The 22,121-nt window shown below is 32.8% G+C and overlaps 1 protein-coding gene across 1 annotated transcript in view; it reads left to right on the plus strand.

Moving 5' to 3' along the window:
• LOC114328599 (ATP-binding cassette sub-family G member 1) overlaps positions 1 to 22,121 on the plus strand; it is a gene marked incomplete in the record, with an annotated part of 266,280 nt that overhangs the window by 79,116 nt on the left and 165,043 nt on the right. The window contains 1 exon segment of the mRNA XM_050657211.1: positions 3,347 to 3,602. Within this exon segment, the coding sequence (XP_050513168.1) occupies positions 3,347 to 3,602 (256 nt within the window).

Consider the following 22,121-nt stretch of genomic DNA (forward strand, 5'->3'; position numbering starts at 1 on the left):
TGTATTTGATATAAAGAAAATTAGCAATATCGACCATTCTTGAAAATTTTGACAATACGTTAAAAAATATGGCATTAATAAACCATTGTTGTTTTGCTTATTTTTATTTATACAGGGAGTTGAACTTGTTACGATTTTCATATAAAATTGGTTATAACTTTGTAAATACCCTGTATAACATAACAAACCTTTATATTTTTGTGATGGAGAAGTTAACAGGATTTCGAATTTAAAATAAAATATAGGGTGTTCCATTAAAAAAAAACAAACGTTTGCTCTGCCACTGTGTTATCGAACACCCTGTAACATTCTAACTAATTTTGTAATGTGAAACTCAAAGGTGGCTAAAATTTTTGTTATTAACTTTTATTGCTAGATATCTATTACTATAGCGGAGCTATTGAGCTTTACCCTACTAATCAATCACCCTGTATACTATATGTATATATAATCATTTGCTAATATCTAATCATTTTAGACACGATAAGACCCTATAACTTAATACGAGATCCCAACGAGATCCTAAAAGAAAACGTATGAATACTGTGCCGTCACTCTTTAGTGGCACATGCGTCGACAGTGGCGCATCAAACTTTCCACTTATGAAAGGGATAAATAAATTAAAAAGTACCCTCCCGCACTCACAGAAATGATTTTTTTTTTGATTTTTTTAACTTGTAGGTTATTAACCAATTAGACTTCATTAGACGTAATTTTAACCAGCCACCCCCTTCCCCCTTTCCTAACCATCAAAAACTTCATTTTTCGTTTTTATTTTTTTTAGGTAGGATCCAATTATTTTAAAATTTCAAAAAATTCTTACGCATAGCTGAGGCTTTTACAAAACATGTCTATTTTTATAGATCCGTAGGTTGAGTGTACACAACCTCAAAAAATAAAAAAAAATTTTTTTGGCAAAAACCGTAGGTATAACTTTTTTTAGACGTGGCTGGAGGTCTAATTTTTTTCTATTTTATGTATATTATCAAACACTATCGTTTTAATTTTTTTCGGTTCGCCACCTTCAAAAATCCAAAAAAACACTTTTTATAGTGTTTTTGGGGGGTTGAACGTGTTTCTCCCATTTTTAAATGTTCCAGAGGACTCAGTTTCTTCATAGGCGTAACCAGGGGGGTTTTGGGGGTTATAACCCCCCATTGGGATGTACTTTGAGTTCTATACGCTTAACACCATAGCCCTCAGAGACCTTCCAGTAGTTGTAACCCCCCCTTTCAGGTAGTTGTAACCCCCCCTTAGGATCATCCTGGTTACACCTAGTTGTAACCCCCCCCTTAGGATCATCCTAGTTACGCCTATGGTTTCTTTAATTTAATTTACATAATATAAACTATAAAAAAACATTGATTTGCTCTATTTTGAAGTCTATAAACTAGCGAAAATCCCCAAAAACTGTTTTTCGGATTTTTGAAGGTGGCGAACCTTACGGAAAAATCTGAAAAAAAAATAAAAACATAGTGTTTGATAAAATACACAAAATAGAAAAAAATTAGATTTCTAGCCACCTCCAAAAAAAATTAAACGCTTTTTTCCAATTTTTTTTTAAATTGTTTGGGGTTATGTACACTCAATCTAAGGATCTATAAAAAATAGACATCTTTTGTAAAAGCCTCAAATATGCGTGTAAATTTTTTGAAATTTCAAAATTGATTTCATCCCACCTAAGAAAAAAATAAAAACGAAAAATTAAGTTTTTGATGGTTGAGGCAGGGGGTTGGGGGTGTTGGGTTAAAATTACGCTATGTCTTATTATTTAATCACATAGAACTTAAGAAGTGAAAAAAATTTAATTCTGGCAGTAAGGGAGGCTACTTTTTAATTTATTTATCCCGTCCATAAGTGGAAAGTTTGATGCACCACTATCGACGCATGTGCCACTAAAAAGTGACGGCACAGTGTTCATACGGTTTCTTTTAGGTTCTACTATTTAAGTTATAGGGTCTTATCGTGCCTAAAATGATTAGCAAATTTCACCTATACCGGCTGCTAGTCTATTATGGATGATACGAAAATAATATATTAAAATCTATGAACTCTTACATTTTTAAGTGCATTATTAAAATAAATAAAAAACCATAGAGGCGGACTTTATATATGTATAGATTTAAGAACTAAGACCCAAGGACCCATTCCCAGAAAATCTCAGGAAAAAACTTACAATATACTATGTAACATCATTATGTCATCCACACTCCTAGCGAAGTGATTGCCGCCCTATTTGGGCTCTTCCGATTCATTTGTCGCGGAGAATTAGTCCGCATTAACATTTTGGTTTTACAATAGGTTGTGTAACTTGGTATCTTCTACAATTTTTCTCCATTCATTCCTCTTTTTGCATATGATTACCCATTCTCTAACTCCCATCTTCTTAAGTTCCTCGACTATCTGATTCTCCCATCTAGTTTTGGGCCTTTCTCGTGGTCTGCCTGATACAGGTCTCCATTTGGTAATTTTCTTGATAACGGCGTTTGGATTTCTCCTTTTTTATGTCTCATGTATCTGAGTCTCTGTGCCTCGATAAATCTGACGATGTCTTCTGCCTTCAAAAGTTCTCTTACTTCGTGGTTCATCAGCTTTCTAAATTCATTATTACCTAAGTTTAGTGAGCCTGCTATCCTCCGAACTATTTTTTCCTCTACGATCCTCAATATTTCTTAATCTTTCTGTGTCAGACACATTATTTCAGCACCATATGTGATTACTGGTCTAATTTCTGCTCTGTAAATTTTCAGTTTAGTATTCTACGTAAACTTCTTATCTTTGAGGAAGTTGTTGTATTTCCAGCAGGTTCTGTCTCGTGCCTGGATTCTTTCATTGATTACTATACTTCTATCATTAGTTCCATTAACTGAGACTCAAAGATATTTTAAACGTTCTACCTTTTCAAATTTCAAACTCATATTCACCAATATTTAAACTTGTCACATTCACATATTAGCGTATTAGGTATTTTTTTTATTTTAATTTATTGCTAAACCCCTTTTAGATGCTTCCTTACACAACTTGGCAATTTTTTTTTAAACTATTTAGTTTTCTCTGATAATCAATGCTATGTCGTCAGCATACGCCACAAGTTACGACTCGATGTTATAATTGTACCTTTTATTTCTGTAGCTCTTATTGTTCCTTCTATGGCGACATTAAATAGTGAGGTTGATAGAGAGTCGCCTTGTACTCTAGTTGCTATTTCTATATTTTCGGTGATTCGGTCATCTGTTATTTTTGCTGCAGTCGATCCTTCCATTGTCATTTTCGTAAGCTTTATAAGTTTCATTTAAAAATACCAAATTAATGTGAAAAGTCAATCTTACTTTACTTTTGTTTTCAGACGCGTTATATCGACGATGACAAAATCAAAATCAACCCATCACACAACTACACTGCACCATCGTCAATACCGTTGACAGAAAATGTCAACATGACAGACACCAAGAGCTTAGCCATCAACTACAACAACAATTACCGTTTTAAAAGTACACAGGAAAATATGAGCAGTGTATTCCCCAAGAAGACGGCAGTAGACTTGAATTTTGAGGATATCACTTTCTACTCCACGTCATGGTCCATTACGAAGTTCAAGAAAGGTAAGCGATTATGAAACAGTGTTGTAAACACCATAACTGGATTTTTGAGTGCACGATATACTTTTCACTTTCATTACCATGAAGTAAGATTTGAAGGTAGATGTACTCATTATCAAAATATGTTATATAAGCAATGTGATTTATTTAATTTTTCTCCTATCACAAAATGTTGGTATAAATGTGTGCATTAACACAATTATTTATACAGGGTGGTCAAAAAAAATAATTTTTTACCTACGTATGTCATCATTCTCTTTGAAATTAACCCTATGCGGAATTGGCTTCCCTAATTGCATTTCTCCATAAGTTTCTATCTTGGGTTACATCAATATCCTTCCTCTTTACCGACATGTTCTGCCTAAGTGTCTCCCCAGGTCTTCTTTGGTCTTCCTCTCCTGCTTCTTCCAGAAACTCGCAGTTCAGCAATTCTTCGTATTGAGTGATCAACGTCTCGACTTTGAACATGACCAAACCATCTTAATCTCTGCTCCCACATTTTTGCATCAATTGGTGCCACCGCTAGACTTCTATTAATATACTCATTCTTAATTTTATTATTTTTTGTTACTTCAATCATCCATCCAAGCATGCTCATTTCCGCCACATGCATTCGCTGTTCCTCTTTTTTTTGAACTGTCCAGAATTCAGTTTCGTAGATCATAGCCGGTCTTATATCTGTTTTATAGAATTTAATTTACCGTCAGCTTCATTGGAATTTTTCTGTCACACAACACACCACTCGCTTCCTTCCATTTCGTCCATCCAACCCTAATTCTATTGCATTCATCTTAATCTATTTCCTCATTACTCCGTAATACCAATCCTAGGTATTTAAAACTCTCACTTCTCACAATAATTTTACCATACTAAGATGTCATTTTATTTGTAGTAACTCCATCTTTAAACGAACGAAGTTTTAAAACTTTTTGCTCAAGAGTTTGTCTCCACTATTCCAGTTATTGTTCTAAGTCGCCTTCGCTATTTCCCACCAACCAACACTACGTCGTCAGCATGCATTAAGCACCAGGAAATGTTACCCTGAAGATTCGCTGTTATCGGATCTGACACTAATGAGAATAAATAAGGACTAAGCACCGAACCTTGGTGCAATCCTACTTTCACATGAAATTTATCGGTCTCTCCCACACCTCTCTCAACACTAGTTGTTACTCCCTCATACATATCTCTCACAATCTTTACATATTCACCGTGGACTCTTTTCTTATTTAGTGCCCACCACAGAATCTCTCGAGGAACTCTATCATATGCTTTCTCAAGATCAAGGAAGACCATATGAGCGTATCTTTCCTTATTCTTGTATTTTTCCATCAACTATGGTTGATCTGTTCTGCATAAAGCCAAATTGATTATCGGATATTTCGGTTTCTTCACGTGTCCGTACATCAATTACACTTTCCCATATTTTCATGGTGTAACTAACTAGTTTTATTGCCCTGCAGTTTCTGCATTGTTGTACATGTCCCTTGTTTTTGTAAACAGGTACTAATATAAATGCACCTCCATTCATCTGGCATTTATCCAACTTACACAATCCGTATGCAATTTGTTTAATACAAAGTACATTTTAATACATACTGATATAGAAAAAAAACAAAAAGTTTACTTGTCGAATTAAAATTTGTTTTTGGCTTCAATTAATAAATGTTAAAATTGCCTTTAGCAGTAATTGAATCACGGACGAGAATCTTGAGCGTTGTGAACTATTTCCAATCTACATAATATGTATTATATTCAATCTACATAAAAATCAATTGGTGTAAGATCTGGAGATCTTAAGGGATGATTTGGATTTGCAGTTTTGTCGATTTATTCTATGGAATATTTAGGTCACATTACCAGAGGGGGGAAATATGAGATATTAAGGCTCATAAATCAAGGTAAAATTAAGGGTAAAAGATCCGTATGTAGAAAAATAATTTTCTGACTGAGAAACTTAAGAGAGTGGTATAGTTGCAGCTCAGTAGACCTTTTCAGAGCAGTCACCAATAAGGTACGATAGCTGTGATGATAGCCAACCTCCGATAGGAGAAGGAACTACAAGAAGAAAAAGTACATGTCAAATATGTTGCAAGTGCTGGTCCAATGCTAGAGACCAATCACAAAGAGTGAGAATTGATCAACATAAAAAAAATGAAAAAGGTTCAATACTACGGTCAGGGGCGGATCCAGAAAATCGATTAGGGGGGGGGGCACATATGGTACAAACTCAAGGAGTCTGGAATATACCCCAATAAAAGTGTATTCTATCTAGTGTATTTTTGATCCGTCTGGTGGGGGGCCCGTGCCCCGTGCCCCACCCCTAGATCCGCTACTGACTACGGTCATATAATAAGAGTTCATCACTTACTCCGGTTGATCATTCAGGGCAAAATCGAAGGAAAACGCTGGGTCGGAAGAAAACAACTGTCCAGGCTGCGTAACATTAAAGAATAAACAAGTCGAACTTGCTGCCGACCGAGAAACATTTCATCAGTTTGTTAATACGACGATAGCCAACACTTCAAAACAAGCACGGCATACAAAGAAAAAAAATATAACATTTTTGATCATTCTTTGACGTAATTTTTAGGTTTAAGTTGTGGCAAACGAATTATCTATATAGCCCAGTAAATGAACGGAAAATACGGCGATACCGTGTAATTTTCAGGGGCAACTCCGAATTGCATGAAAATTTGGATTTAGGTTCTACTTACCCTCCACTTCAAAGTTAAATTTGTGCTATTTATTGGTTGCTATTATTTTGGGGGTGACAGTCACCTCTTCTCGGGGGTGAAAAACATACGTTCAAGATAATATAATATAATACGGATTACCCGGAAATAGATAAATTGACCGATTATAAACAAATTTTCCTCTATAGAGTTTTTAAAGTAGGTCAATAGTTTTCGAGTTATTTGCGATTGAAAATGTTTATTATTTTTCGACAAAAAAACTACGTTTTCAGAACGTTTTCCGCAAATAACTCAAAAAGTAAATATTTTATGGAAAAAAATACTTTTAGCAAAACTGTAGCTTAGAAAAAAACGAACAGAGCTGTTTATTAGTGAAGTTTATAGTCTTGCAGAAGCAAATTGGTAGTTAATACGTTTTTATTCGTCCAATTCCAAATAGAATATTTCATCGTAAAATAACCAACAAATGAAGCACTTTTCTAAAAAACTCGTTTAAACTTTTTTAAAGAGTTTTAAAAAATCTTTATTTAATTTTAAGCGACTTACGCTCAAAATAAAGTTGGCCCCCTTCTTTTTAGCAAAAAAATCGTAAATATCTTACCGTGTTTAGCTCCCCAAATGAAATTAATTTACCGCTTTACAAACAATTTACTTTACTTATATATATTTTTACAAGTTATATAATTTTGTCTTACAGAAAAACAAAATCAAACTAGCATACTTATAACAGCAAAACCTACATTTTTTTACTCTTTGAGATTTTTCGTATCACTAATACTTTTTGAGTTATTTTGAAAAAAGCGAACTTTCCCAAAATTTGTATAAAATTTTTTTTAATATAAAACCAATTTTTCCAAAATAAGCACTTCATTCCCGTCAAACTTACAGATCATATAAACATAAACAACACACATACATTAAATTAATTGTAAAGCGGTAACGATTAATTTTATTTAGGGTGCTAAATAAAGAGAGATTTTCTCACGATTTTTTTACCAAAAAAAAAGAACAAATTTTTTTCAGCGTAACCTGTATATTTTTTATGCTACAAACCTTTGGTAAAAAATAAAATCAATCTTTTTTTAAACACTTTAAAAAATGTTGAAAAGTTGTTCCCGAAAATTGTTTAATTTTTCAGTGATTTCACGTTGAAATGTTCGATTTGGAATTAGACGAATGAGAACGCATTTCTAATGAGCTACAACTTTGCACTTACTTTTTTTTATATACTTTACTGATACACTATTTTCTTCGTTTTTTTATAAGCTACATTTTTGCTAAGAATATTTTTTTCAGTAAAATATATTACTTTTTGAGTTATTTGCGAAAAACCGTCTGAAAACGTAGTTTTTTTTGTCGAAAAATAATAAATATTTTCAATCGCAAATAACTCGAAAACTATTGAACTCGAAAACTATTGATTAAAAACTCTATAGAGCAAAATTTGTTTATAATCAGTCAATTTATCTATTTCCGGGCTTATCTTGAACGTATGTTTTTCACCCCCGAGAAGAAGTGACTGTCACCCCCAAAATAAAAGCAACCAAACGGCACAAATTCAACTTTGAAGTGGATGGTAAGTAGAACCTAAATCCAAATTTTTATGCAATTCGGAGTTGTCCTTGAAAATTATATACAAAAAACTACACTCCAAAACGGTCATTTACTGGGCTACTTGTAGTAGTAGTAGCGTACAAAATATTGTTACGCTATATTTCTTATTATAAATTTCTTAATGTTTTTACTATTTTTAATAATGGAAAATAAACACTTTTGGAAAAATTTTAGCTGTTTAAGCAAAACATCATTAAAGAACTCATTATTACGTCTTGCACATTAGCGATATTGCCTAAAAGCAAAAATGAATATAGACATTTACTACTTTTAACTGATACTGATAGTATTAAATACTACTATTAACTTTGTATAATAATACTAATATCATGGAAAATGATAACAAAAAGGTCAGAAAACCTTGCGATATTATTAAATTAGTTATACAGGGTCTAACAAAAAGGCAGGTCATAAAGTAAATCACATATTCTGGGACCAAAAATAGTTCGATTTAACCTAGCTTACCTTTGTACCGGGTGTCCCAATAAGAATGGCTCTCGGCCATATCTCAGGAACAGTTTATAGTAGAGCTTTGAAATAAAAAATTTTATAACAAAAGTTGCCTCAGGAAAAGCCTGGAAATTATTTTCATAATTGTGGGTCCACCGCTAGAGGGCGTAATTGAATATCAAAAATAAAAAAATCTAAATTTTACAAAATTTTCCTAATAAAGGGGCACTGGAAATCCGATTATTGTATTCTTCATAAAATTCTGCGCATATTTGATTTAACAAGTTTAACTCTACCTTTGCAAATAAGAGGTGGGGGTGAGTGGGAACCTTGTTATGAAAAAATGGCTGTAAGTCCGGTTCTGCTAAATCAAATTTTGAAAACTGGGTCTTGTTGAAGACAGATCTTTTTCTTCAATGTAAGCGTGATAATTTTGAACCATCTTAATAAGTAATAAGCCAGCTCGGAGGCGTTATTTAATTTTTTTCAGAAATCTAGTTTTCTTTGGAAAATATTAAATACAAGTATGCATTTTTAATCATACTTTATAAAATAAGATTAAATTAGCAATAGAATAGCGAAAACCGCATGTCGATACCTTTTATCTATCTCAAGATATCTCGAGAAACGTGTAAATTTTATACATAACTGTTACTATCACCGGTAAACTAAGTTAATGAAAAGTGGTGTGCTGTGGAAAAAAACAAAGTAACATTTTCCATATGTCAACGTATAAAAATATAATTAATTAAGACAACAATATAAAGAGAAACAATACTATTACAATTAAATATAACACAGAACAAAAAGAACTACTTAGTGACGACCTAAATATTCAAATTGTTGCCCATCATACACTACTCTAGAATACATTATCCAGAAAATTCCACACCTGTAATTTTGAACCAATCAAAATACGTTATTTTGACAGATCACCATGGCAACGGAGGTATTTTATCGGAAATTTTTTGCTCGTGGGGTACCCAACAGCGAATTATAGTGGACATTTTTTGACGTTTACAATAACAGAACATTTTTGACAGACTGGTTTTTATTTGTTTACATAATTTAGTTTTGATTCATTTTCTATCACTTGTAGTTACTCAAAACTTATGTAAAATTGAAGAATATACTATTTTCTATCTTGAAATGGTATTCCCATGCAACTACAATGAGTAGAAATTACGAATTTGAAAGCCTAAATAATTGCTGACAAAGCTATGGCGCGCTATTAATCTGTTCATGCAGCTTTGGATTTTCAAATGCAAATTTGGTGTGGAATTTTCTTACCGAATACCACGCGAAGTCAAATTAATATCCGGAAATTTTTTTTTGATCATGAATATTTTTAGAAAATTTCCCTCGTCTGCGACTCGGGAAATTTTCAAAATATTCATGATCTCAAAAAAATTTCCGGAAATAATTTGACCTCTAGTGGTATTACTAGTGAGAATACTAAACGCCATTCAAAGCATATCGAGAGCAGAAATTGAGACTGCTGTTCAATCTACTCTTGAAAGAGTAAATGTTTGCAACGAAAATGATGGGCAAAAAGTTGAACGTTTATGTCATCACTAAATAGTTGTTTTTATTTCTTTGTAATAGGGCTTTTCAACGCTTCTCATTTGTTTCGAGCCTCTGTCATATGCCGTATAATCCGTGTATAATATGAATATACGAGATATGAACGAGGCTCGAAACAAATGAGAAGTGTTGAAAAGACCTAACATACGTTGGAACAGCTGGAAAATGTTTCTTTGTTGTTTCTATAGCACACTACTTTTCCTGAACTTCGTTTACCGGTGACAGTAACAGTTATGTTTTTAAATTTACACGTTTTGTAAGATATCTCGAGATAGAAAAAAAGTATTAACATGCGGTTTTCGCTATTCTGTTGCTAATTTTGTCTAATTTTGTAATATGGTATTAAAAATGCATGTTTGTATTTAATATTTTCCAAGGAAAACTAGATTTCTGAAAAAAATTAAATATCGCCTTCTAGCTAGCATATTACTCAGTAAGTTGCTTCGAAATCATAACTTTTACATTGACGAAAAAGATCTCTCTTCAACAAGACCAAGTCTGCAAAATTTGAATAAGCAGAACCGGACTCACAGCCAGTTTTTCATAACAAGGTTCCCACTCACCCCCACCTCTTATTTCCAAAGGTAGACCTAAACTTGTCAAATCAAATATGCGTAGAATTTTATGAAGAATACGACGATCGGATTTCCAGTGCCCCTTCATTAGGAAAATTTTGTAAAATTTAGATTTTTTAATTTTTGATATTCAATTACGCCCTCTAGCGGTGGTCCCACAATTATGAAAATAATTTCCAGGCTTTTCCTGAGGCAACTTTTGTTATAAAATTTTTTATTTCAAAGCTCTATTATAAACGGTTCCTGAGATATGACCGAGAGCCATTCTTATTGGGACACCCGGTTACAAATGTGCAAATAAAAAAAGGTACAGCCCTTTGAAGTTACAAAACGAAAATCGATTTTTTCAAATATAACAAAAACTATTAGTGATTTTTTATTAAAAATGGACATGTAGCATTCTTATGGCATAAAAATGTTAATGGCGTTTTGTTCTCTTAAATCTCCCCCCCCCCCCCCAAACTTTTGTGTACGTTCCAATTAAATTATTATTGTAATACTATTAGTTAAACACATTGTTTTCTAAACTTTTTTTGCCTCTCAGTACTTTTTCGATAAGCCAGTTTTCATTGTAAAATTCACCACACATTTGTAAATGGCTAAGTAAGATTATAGAAACGTGATAATAATATGAAAATTTATTTATAATTTACATTTTTTAGTTATATTTTGAAACATATTAAAAAAACCGCATCTCGATAAAAAATGGCTTATCGAAATAATACTAAGAGGCAAAAAAAATTTTTAAAAACATTATGTTTATCTAATGGTACCACAATAATAATTTAATTGGAACGTACACAAAAGTTTTGAGGGGTTTAAGGGAACAAAACTCCCATAAAATTTTTATGGGGTGTACAAATTTTACTGTTATTTTTTTAAGATGTTCCTGTCATAATAACGCGACATGTCCATTTTTAATAAAAAATAAATCTCCAATAGTTTTCGATATACCTATTGGAAAAATTGATTGATTTTGTAACTTCAAAGGACTGAACTGTTTTTTGTGTGCACATTTGTACTAAGGTAAGATATGTTCAGTTGAACTTGTTTCAGTATGTTTAAACCATTTCTTTGGACTAATAACAATTAGAAAATTAGTTAGTTCAGATGTCATGTTAGGTAGTTTTTCAGTCGTTATCTAATGTGTAAACAAAGTTAGTATTGTAAGTCTCTCCTATTAAGCTTTTTTTTTTTTTTTTTTTTTTTTCTCTGATTCTGGCTTTGGTTTAGAACTAGAACCTTTAGCCACGTAATTGTATAACTTATCACTAAGTCAGGGGAGTAATGTGTAGTGTGTGTGTTGAGTAAGTGTCTTGTTACTTTGCAAAGTCGACGTCATTGTCTTTGCAAAGAGACGCTAATTGTTTCCGAACGTCTGCGGTCCCTCCGGTTCCTATTAAGCTATTTATATCTATATAAAAATTGATAATTGTCAGTGTCAGTAAAAAAAGTAATAAAAAGTTGGAAAATTTGTAAAAAAGAACTAGATTTGATTGCATTTATATTATTCAGGTGCAGCTAACCTAGTTTGATTGGTTTTTACTTTGAAACCTAGCAACTTAAGGAGTAGAACGAGATAAAGAAGTTAACGAGAGTGAACGAGAGATAACAGAACTATTGTTGGCCAGAATATGTGATTTAATTTATGGCCTTCCTTTTTGTTAGGCCCTGTACAATAATTGTTCCCTTTGCTGTTGTTCTAAGTATATTTTATGAATTCCATCTTTCCAACTGAGATGTAATATCACAATTTCCTAACTACTATTTCTTTTATTTGCCATCGTTTCTTTCTCTGTCCCGAAGTTATTTTCCTCTACTAAATTTCTTCAGGTTTATTTCCGTTGTTATGTAGTTTTTTCTCTATGGGCTATCAGCTGTGATCTCGGCGGCGTGGGTTAATATTTATTTTATTAATTTATGCTTTGTAATATTTTTCCATCACCATATTCAAAAGGCAAGGACTAATGTTCCGACTTGCTTAATTTTCACCGACGCTTTTATTGCATCTTTCTTTAATCCTTGTAAAACAACATTTAATTAGCTGCCTCATTTATGTGCTGATAATTTAGACATTAGATTTCGATCACACATACATAAAAATAAATATGTTTAAGTGCTGATTCGAGCATTTTTCTCCGAACGAACTGAACGATCAGAGCTCGCTGTAACAAATTGCTCTAGTTAGTACGTTTGAAGCTTCGAAAAAATTCGAAGAACCATATCTTGCTTAACCATATATGTGCATATCTGCACATTTATTTAAAATAAACATATTAGATTCGAATGTTTGTCAAGAATGTGAGGTTAAAAGTGACTTGAACCACATATTTTTTGAATGCAAGAAGCATAAACACCTAACCAATCACCTAATTAAAAGAATTATAGACCAGAACATCCCACTCCCTGTAAATATTCTCTTTATTCTGTCACTTAATAAAAAGAAAATTTTTGACTGTTTGGTATCTTTCTTGTCGGATAGTAAAATATTATTTTAATTAGTTATAGGTATTTGTAAAAAAATATGATTAAAAAAAAATTAAAAAAAAATAAAAAAAAATGAAACAAAAAAAATACAAAAAAAATTTTAAAAATTAAAAAAAAATTTAAAGAAAAAAAATCACTAAGAGGATTTAAACCTCCGAGGGGTTGAACCGGGTTGACATCTTATCGTAGTGACAAAAAAAACAAAACAAAAAAAAACAAAACAAAAAAAAAACAAAGCAAAAAACAAAACAAAAAAAAAAACAAAACAAAACAAAAAAAAAACAAAACAAAACAAAAATACAAAAAGAATGCATTTATTTTAAATATTAACATTAATTATTTTATTTGTAAAATGTATATGTTACAGTTCAAGTTGATTCTCAGTTGACTCCAACTAGTTGGAGTCAACACCAACTGAAACGAGCAGTAAAAGTTGATTTTAAAAATTTAAATCAACTTTTACTAGTTGGAGTTGACTCTTCCTGGATCGATTCAGTAAATGTTGATTATACGAGAATCTCAAGTGCATTTTTGATGAGTGTGCGTTTCTTTGTTTTGACCGTTTCAACTACTTATTAGTATAGTCTGTAACGTCGCCCCCGTTAGGTAAATTATTCTGATTCGATTTTTTGCACAAACTTACTCAAAGAAATACATCCGTATAACAATCCTTATAACAAATACACAGGGTGTCACGCGGTACCGCGGTCGAAAAATTGTTTAACCAATTTTTGTTAACCAAATTCACAAAAATAATTTTTATCTACTCTATCTCATATTATGTAAAAATGTAAAGGTTTTATTGTGTGAAAATTGTAAATATAGATAGCAGTACATGAAGAGTTTAAAGTGTGTCTGAAGTAACAATGTATTTTAAATGGGTTTTACTTTTTCGCACTGTTTTTTAGCACACTTTCATATAATTAAACATCCTTAACTTTCGCCTTCGGGAGGAAATCAGACACGCCCTTACAACGGCAACTGAAATGTTCACAAAACAGCGACCACGGAAGCAAAGATGGATGACAGAGGAAATATTGGATTTAATGGATGAAAGAAGAAAATGCAAACAGCACAAAGCAATGTACAAAGCATTAAATAGAACCATTCAACAAAAAATAAAAATTGCAAAAGAAAAATGGATAACAGAACAATGTGAAGAAATCGAAAACTTATATAAAAAACATGATGACTTCCATCTGTATAAGAAACTCAAGGAATTCACAGGCACGACATACTCACAAGGACCAAATAATCTAATCAACGCAGAAGGCAAACTGATTTCAAGCCCTGAAGGACAAATAAACATGTGGGAAGACTATATAAAGGAACTCTTCTATGACATCAGAGAACCTCCTACATTAAATACCGAAAACGACGAAGGTCCTCCAATACTAAAGTCCGAACTGGAATATGCTCTACGTCAACTAAAAAACAACAAATCTGTAGGAAAAGATGAAATCTGATTGAAATACCAGCTGAGCTGTTGAAGTTAATCAACGAGGAAAACTTAGACCTTCTTCTTGGACTATTTAATAATGTTTACAATACAGGGACTATCCCTAAAATATGGTTTGAATCAGTCTTCATACCACTGCCTAAAAAGAAGAACGCCAAATTATGCCAGGACTTCCGCCTTATAAGTATATTAAATAACATTCTGAAGCTTTTCTTGCGTATCATACAGAACAGAATATATTATAAAAAATGTGATGAGGTCACCGGTCAAGAACAATTTGGCTTCAGGAAAGGTATGGGGACACGAGAAGCAATATTCTGTCTTCAAACTCTGGCACAAAGATACAAAGATCAGCAAGCAGACCTTTTTATCTGTTTCATAGATTTTGAGAAAGCGTTCGATAGGGTGAAGCACAAGACCTTGATAGAAAGATTGAATGACATCGGAGTCGACAAAAGAGATTCTAAAATTATAGAGACTATTTATTGGAATCAGACAGCAATCATAAAGACCAATGGTAATACGTCAAGGCCAATTGAAATACAACGAGGTGTTAGACAAGGTTGTGTGCTATCACCCGTACTTTTAACGTCTACTCTGAGGTGATATTTGCGAACTCTTTATCGCACCCTTCAGAAGGAATCAGGATAAACGGTCAGAGAGTAAATAATATCCGCTATGCAGATGACACAGTATTAATGACTGATTCGGACCATAGTCTGCAGATACTGTTGGATAGGGTTACTGAGAGTTGTGAAAAAATGGGGATGAAGATCAATACTGCGAAAACCAAAGTTATAAGAATATCAAGGAACAAAAACTTACCTCTTCCAATAAATATGTGAAACACCAACAGCTTGAATACGTACGCCAGTACAAATATCTTGGTTGCTGGTTCAACAATCAACTTGATTAAAAACAAGAAGTCAAGAGCGAGAATAGAGGTAGTCCGACAGGGGTTTATCAAAATGAAAAGCTTATTTTGTAACAGTAGCATTAATATCAGCCTTAGATGTCATTTTCTGCATTGCTATGTGTGGTCAATACTTTTGTATGGAACGGAGGCCTGGACACCATAGGCGTAACCAGGATGATCCTAAGGGGGGGTTACAACTACTGGAAAGGGGGGTTACAACTACTGGAAAGTCTCTGAGGGGTATGGTGTTAAGCGTATAGGGCTCAAAGTCCATCCCAATGGGGGGAAAGGGTTATAACCCCCAAAACTCCTCCCTGATTACGCCTATGCTGGACACAACACAACACTGATGAACAAGTTGGACGCCTTTGAACTCTGGCTTTATAGAAGAGACTTGAAAAACCTTGGATAACCCACACCACCAACGAATATGTTCTGAGGAGAATAGGTACAGATAGAGAACTGCTAAAAATCATGATGAGAAACGAAAAGTACCGCCTCACGCAATTGATCATCCAGGGTAAGAGTGAAGGAAAACGGGGTCCCGGTAGGCGCCAGATTTCATGGTTTAGAAATATCAGAAACTGGACCGGCCTTGATTCAACATCTTTGTTTAGAGCCGCATTGGACAGTGACAGATTTGCCAGTGTAGTCGCTAACCTCCACTAAAGGAGAAAGCACCACAAGAAGAAGAACTTTCGACTTGTCATGGTGATGACATGTGAGCTATAAATTACAGAAAAGTTTTGACAGTTTTGTGGTTTGACAGAAGTTTGAATTTTTAAATGTCAAAATGGTGCAATGGTGCATCTCACTCGCACTCACATTGATAGCTGCGTCAATACGCTCCTAGCGTTCATTGTTAATAATTAAAAATAACCGCTTAGTAATAAAATAATAACAAAAATTTCTTCAGTATCTTGTAGGGAGGTCGTTAAAATTTTATTTGGTGACTTTAGGACTTTCATAATAATAATTTTTAACTGAGTTATTAAGCCTTGAAAATGGTCATTTTCGTATTTTGCAAATTTTAAATCGCATATATCTCGAGAACAACAAAATTTTACAGAAAAATCACAAAAGACCTCTTTTGCTCCGAATGACCCAAATGATGTAAAGAAAATTGTCCTAAATAAATTTTTTTTGTGAGTTTGTTTAAAAAAATTGTTTAAACAATTTTTCGACCACAGTACCATCTGACACCCTGTGGATTCGTTATTTGGTCGAAGAGGACCTCTTTTTTAGTAAGTTTGTGCAAAAAAAATCGAACTGGAATAATTTACCTAACGGGGGCGACGATACAGTCTAGACTAATTTGAACATATTCAGTAACATTTAATTTCTAGAATCGGCTGTTTGTGTAAATCAGAATCAACTTTTACTAAATGGCATTGGGAAGAGTATACTTTTCCTAGTTGGAGTCTACTTTTACTAGTAAATGTTGAATATAAATCTTCATTTTATTTTTATAATCAACTTTTACTGAAACCAGCCGTTAGAGTTGACTCCAACTAGTTAGAGTCAACTCCAACTGGATAATCAACTTGAACTGTAACATATACACTATGTGTTCTTGATAAACATTATATTTATAATATTTATTAACATAGTATGTACATTAGCTGTAATAAGTAGGTAAAATAAGACGTAAAAATTGTAATATTATTATAATAACCATGTTTCACTAATTGGCAATATCTTTAATACATTTACTTTTGATTGAAACTGACTGAATGACTATAGTCAAAAAAATATCTTGCTTAAAATTAGTCCTAGAATCTACTATAATAGAGCATTTTAAAATTACTTGATGTCTCTTTCTATTGAATGTACGATTGCGCATACCTAAATCTGCGTAGAAAAAAGGTATAGCACAATGCTTGCGACAAAATAGGGAAAACTTACCCAAAAATGAGGTGAGTGCCGAACTTAGGTGACTGAGTAGAGACTGAACTAATATGCTTATACCTATAATATTATACTCCAGTCGGGTTAGACGAATAACAGGCCTAACCTTGCATTAGGAGCTGCCCCAAATTTTATTTTTCTGATCTGTAGAGGGAGTCAATAGTAGTGCAGATTTAAAATCTCGACTGAATTCCGCCGTTGCGTTAGCCGCCATCTTGATTTTAAACGAGAACCGTTTTTGCTCAATATCTCCGCCATTTTCAACTTTTCAACAAAATATATACCAACCAAAATTGTTGCAAATTGTATTTTCTATAATTTCTATTATTACAATTTTTTCGAGGGGTCGATATTTTCCGAGTTATGGCGGAAAATAGGGACAGTTGGGGCACAATTATTAAATTATCTCGTTTATTATTACTTTTACGACAAAAATGTACCTATACAAAAATAGGGAGAATTAAATTCTACACAATTTTGATCTCTTCCATTTTTTGCTTAAATTAATATTTAAGGTAGTACGTATGCGGTAATTGCGCGAGCGTAATACCTGATTGATTTTATAGCAATTTTTTTTGTTCAATATCTACGCCGTTTTTAACTAAAATTGTTCCAAATATGATTTCCTACAATTTCTTTTTAACAATTTTTTTCATGCGGTTAATATTTTCCGAGAAAAGTGGGAAATAGTAAAAAGTGGTGGGTGTGAGCATAATTATTGAATTGAATCGTGTTTCGGAACTGCCCCAAATTTTATAATACTATCCATTAGGGGAGATCAAAAGTAGTGTAAATTTAAAATCTCGACTGAATTCCGCGGTTGCATTAGCCGCCATATTGATTTTAAAAGAGAACGGTTATTGCTTAATATCTTCGCCATTTTCAACTTTTCGACAAAAACGGTAGGTAATACAATTTTTGGAAATGCAATTTCCTACATATTCTATTGCACAATTTTTTTTATCCGATCAATATTTTCCGAAAAAGGGGAAAAATAGGAAATTAGGGGGAAAATAGTGGAAGCGGAGGGGAAGCATAATAAATATTGAATTGTCTCATTTATTACTAACTTTACGACATAATTGTACATAAACAAAAATAAAGAGAATAATATTTTATACAATTTTTGAAACTTTCAATGAAACACCAACCAAACTAATTACATAAAAGACATAAATAATATCTTATATGCATTAAGTTCACTCCATTTTGTTAACTAGCGGGTTTTATTGGTTGAATTTGTCTGTCGATATTTTAAGTTTCATGTCAGCTAATATATTTTTATATTCCAACAATTTTTTTTTTAATTTTGGACCCTCTTGGGAATTTCCCCATCGAACTTTGTCGAAAAGTTTAAAATGGCGGAGATATTGAACAAAAACAATTGCTAAAAAATCAATCAGGTCTTACCCTCGCACCTTTACTGCGTACGTACTACCTTAAATATTGACTTTATCAAAAAAATTAAAGAGATCAAAATTGTAGAAAATGTAATTCTCTTCATTTTTGTGCACGTACATATTTGTTGTGAAACTAATAATAAGCAAGATAATTCAATATTTCCATAATCATGCTCTAACTGTTAGTATTCCCCCCCCAGAACTCGGAAAATATAGACCGCACAAAAAAAATTATACTAAACGAAATTATAGAAAATCGTATTCTCAACAATTTCAGTAACTGCACTTTTTATCGAAAAGTCGAAAATGGCGGAGATATTGAGCAAAAACGGTTCTCGTTTAAAATCAAGATGGCGGCTAACGCAATGGTGGAATTCAGTCGAGATTTTAAAATTACACTACTATTGACCCCCTCTAAAGATTGACAAAATAAAATTTGGGGCAGCTCCTAATGCAAGGTCAAATGCTATCCCGACTGGGCTAATAGGCATATTATGCCCGTGAAAGTTATGGAGCAAAAAACAAAATCGCGTTCTCTCGTATTTTTTTGCTTCGTTTTTTGAATATACTTTTGCAAAATAAATATTTTTGACTTTAGAACGTAACATTTCGATAAGAAATTTAATTTTAATTTCTACAACCTTTCTGCGGACGTATATGTACGAAAAGTACTTTCTCAAAAACGCACTCCTTTCAGTTGTAGCTGTCCGCGATTTTTTCATATTGGGGAGTGCATTGACCATAATAAAACAATAAAACCCCTTTGACGTTGTAGTTCTTTCAGCCCTCTATTTTTCAACATAATCAATACCCTATTAGCAAAACCATAATAGCATAATCCATGGTCAATAGTAACAATTAAAAATTACTAACAGAAATTCTGATCTTTTATAAAACTGTTTACAATACGAATTACGTAAAAATTTTAAAAATAGGAAATAATATTTTTATGTAAAAAGCTAACAATTATTTTAATTTAGAAAATATTTAGATAAACACTTTACAACCAAAATACCTGCATAATTGAAATTTGAACTTCTTCACTGGCTTTTTTATTTGAATTATGCAATTTTGTACTTAGAGTCTAATTGCATGTTTTAATTAAATTCAAAAGCAAAAACATAAGACTTGAACTTGCAACTTGCAAGCAATTATCCTTAAATTGCGCAAATCGATTGATAATCACTTGATTAAGTTTAATAATGAGGCATTATGTTATCAACTATATTAATTATAGTGTATTATACACCTAATTTAGATAAAGCATTGAATATCCTGGAATACGTACGTATTTATGTAACCACTTCATTACTGACATAAAAAAAAGGATGATCTATAAAGTGTTGGAAATCTTTTTTCGGAAAATAGGGACTTTCAATGCAATACGTTAGATTGTGGATTTTCAATTAACCAGGGTAAACATCGCGACAAATGAATTAATTTTAAAACATCGCGACGTTATATTACTAGAGAACGGCAGTTCTCGCCAGTGGCGCACAATACCCCTACATGAGATACTATATATACACGAAATTTTCGATTTTCTAAATCTCACTGAATTGAAAATTGGGCCAAATCCCATCTTAAAGTTTAGGAAACAACTCGTCCATCCATATGTCAACTCTCCATTTTGGTCCAAGGGAGTGGATTTTACGGCCCTTCCCATTTAAGATTTGTTTTTCGTTCTCGTCCCCAAAAATTTCACTAATTTAAGTCCGACCTTTGCGGCTTGTGATAGTACTGATCATTACCTTTCCAACGCATGTCTAATTTTGAAAATCGGTTATACCATTCAAAAGTTACCGAGCTCAGAAGTATGACTCAATTTTTATTTAAAAAGGGGACAATGTTTGTGGATATGTATGTATGTATGTATGTGTGTGGAAAAGTTACACCGATCTGAAGTTTTTTTTCTGTGTTTCAAGAGGTGGTCAGGGCCGATTCAGAACCGTTGTAGTTTGTTACTTTTGACCACCCATAAGCCAGCTATAGGGCTAGGTAGATACAAAATGGCATATTTTTGGGCGTATATTATATCTTAGGTTCAAGGGGAGACAGAAAAACCGCAAATACACCAAATCAATAGCGTTAAGTTAAGCTTTCAAATGGGGCCTAAGCGGACAAGATCATACCTAAACACGGATCAGTATAGCCGAAAAACTGAAAAATTAAACTTTGAAAATTTTGTTTTTAACAATTACTCAAAATTTCAAGCTACAAATTGCGCAAATAACTGAGCGTTTGTAGGAGGACTCTAGATGCGCCTAACGGTGTATACCCTATATTTGGGAAAATTCGAATTTTTAAATTATAGGCTTCATATTTTTTCTTACGGGTTTACGAAATGGTTTATGTAGTTGTAGTGGTTACGACGCTAAGTTTGATCGGGCAATCCCAGTTCACTTGCCGGCCATAATTATTAGGATGGCTGGGATATAAACTCGGATTGTCTTATCACAAGTCTGGTGTCGTAACTACTAGAACATTTGGGAGAGAATGAGGCAAAGGCGACCATTTACAACGCTTAACGTGTAATCGAGAAACATTACATTCAACTTCATACATTTAATTTATAAAAAACTTTGAAAAACTCCTGATATAAGAATAAAAAACCGCTGATATGGATATTACGTGGCGCGAAAATGTATTTTCATTTTGATTGAAAATAAAATTCTAGTTTTATTTTGAAAGATTTTTTCCATAATAAGTATTTGCTAAATTTGAAGTAAAACGCGCCACAAAAGAGTTTCACAATTCAAACTGTTTAAAAGTTACTCTTTTGTGGCGCGTTTTACTTCAAATTTAGCAAATATTATGGAAAAATCTTTTTTCTACGAGCGTGCAAAAATGTCTACTTTCGCGCACGCGTTTTAGTTTAGAAAGTTTTACTTTTCCGCACGCGTTTTACTTTTCCGCACGCATTTTACTTTTACGCACGCGTTTAGATATTTTAATATGGCCTTAAAATAATTATAATACATGCAATTAACTAATATTTAGATATTATTTACTATTTTATTTCAAATTTATCTTATTGTGTTCCTGTTTTAATGAAATTAACGCGACAATTCGATGAAATAAAATTATTTTGACATAATATTCGAAAGTCAAATCAGTAGACAATAACAGTCGTTTTGAATCATCATCATGGAAACCAAGATCGCCGTCATGCTAACTAATTATATTGAAAGTTTGGTTGTGACAACCTTGTCATAGAATTAATTTGTGTATGTATTTTCAGTATACTCTGGGCTAATTAGCAAAATTCATGGAAAAGTTATTTACCAGCAATTTTATTGCTGGAATCGAATTATAAGATCCTATATATTAATAATATAGGTATGCAAAGTCCGCAGATAGTGTGCTACTTTTTTTATAAACAAAATGGCGCCGACAAATCGTATTTTTTTCAATTATTGCTCTATACCTCCGA

The sequence above is a fragment of the Diabrotica virgifera genome, chromosome 1 (assembly GCF_917563875.1).
Source record: "Diabrotica virgifera virgifera chromosome 1, PGI_DIABVI_V3a".
NCBI lineage: Eukaryota > Metazoa > Arthropoda > Insecta > Coleoptera > Chrysomelidae > Diabrotica > Diabrotica virgifera.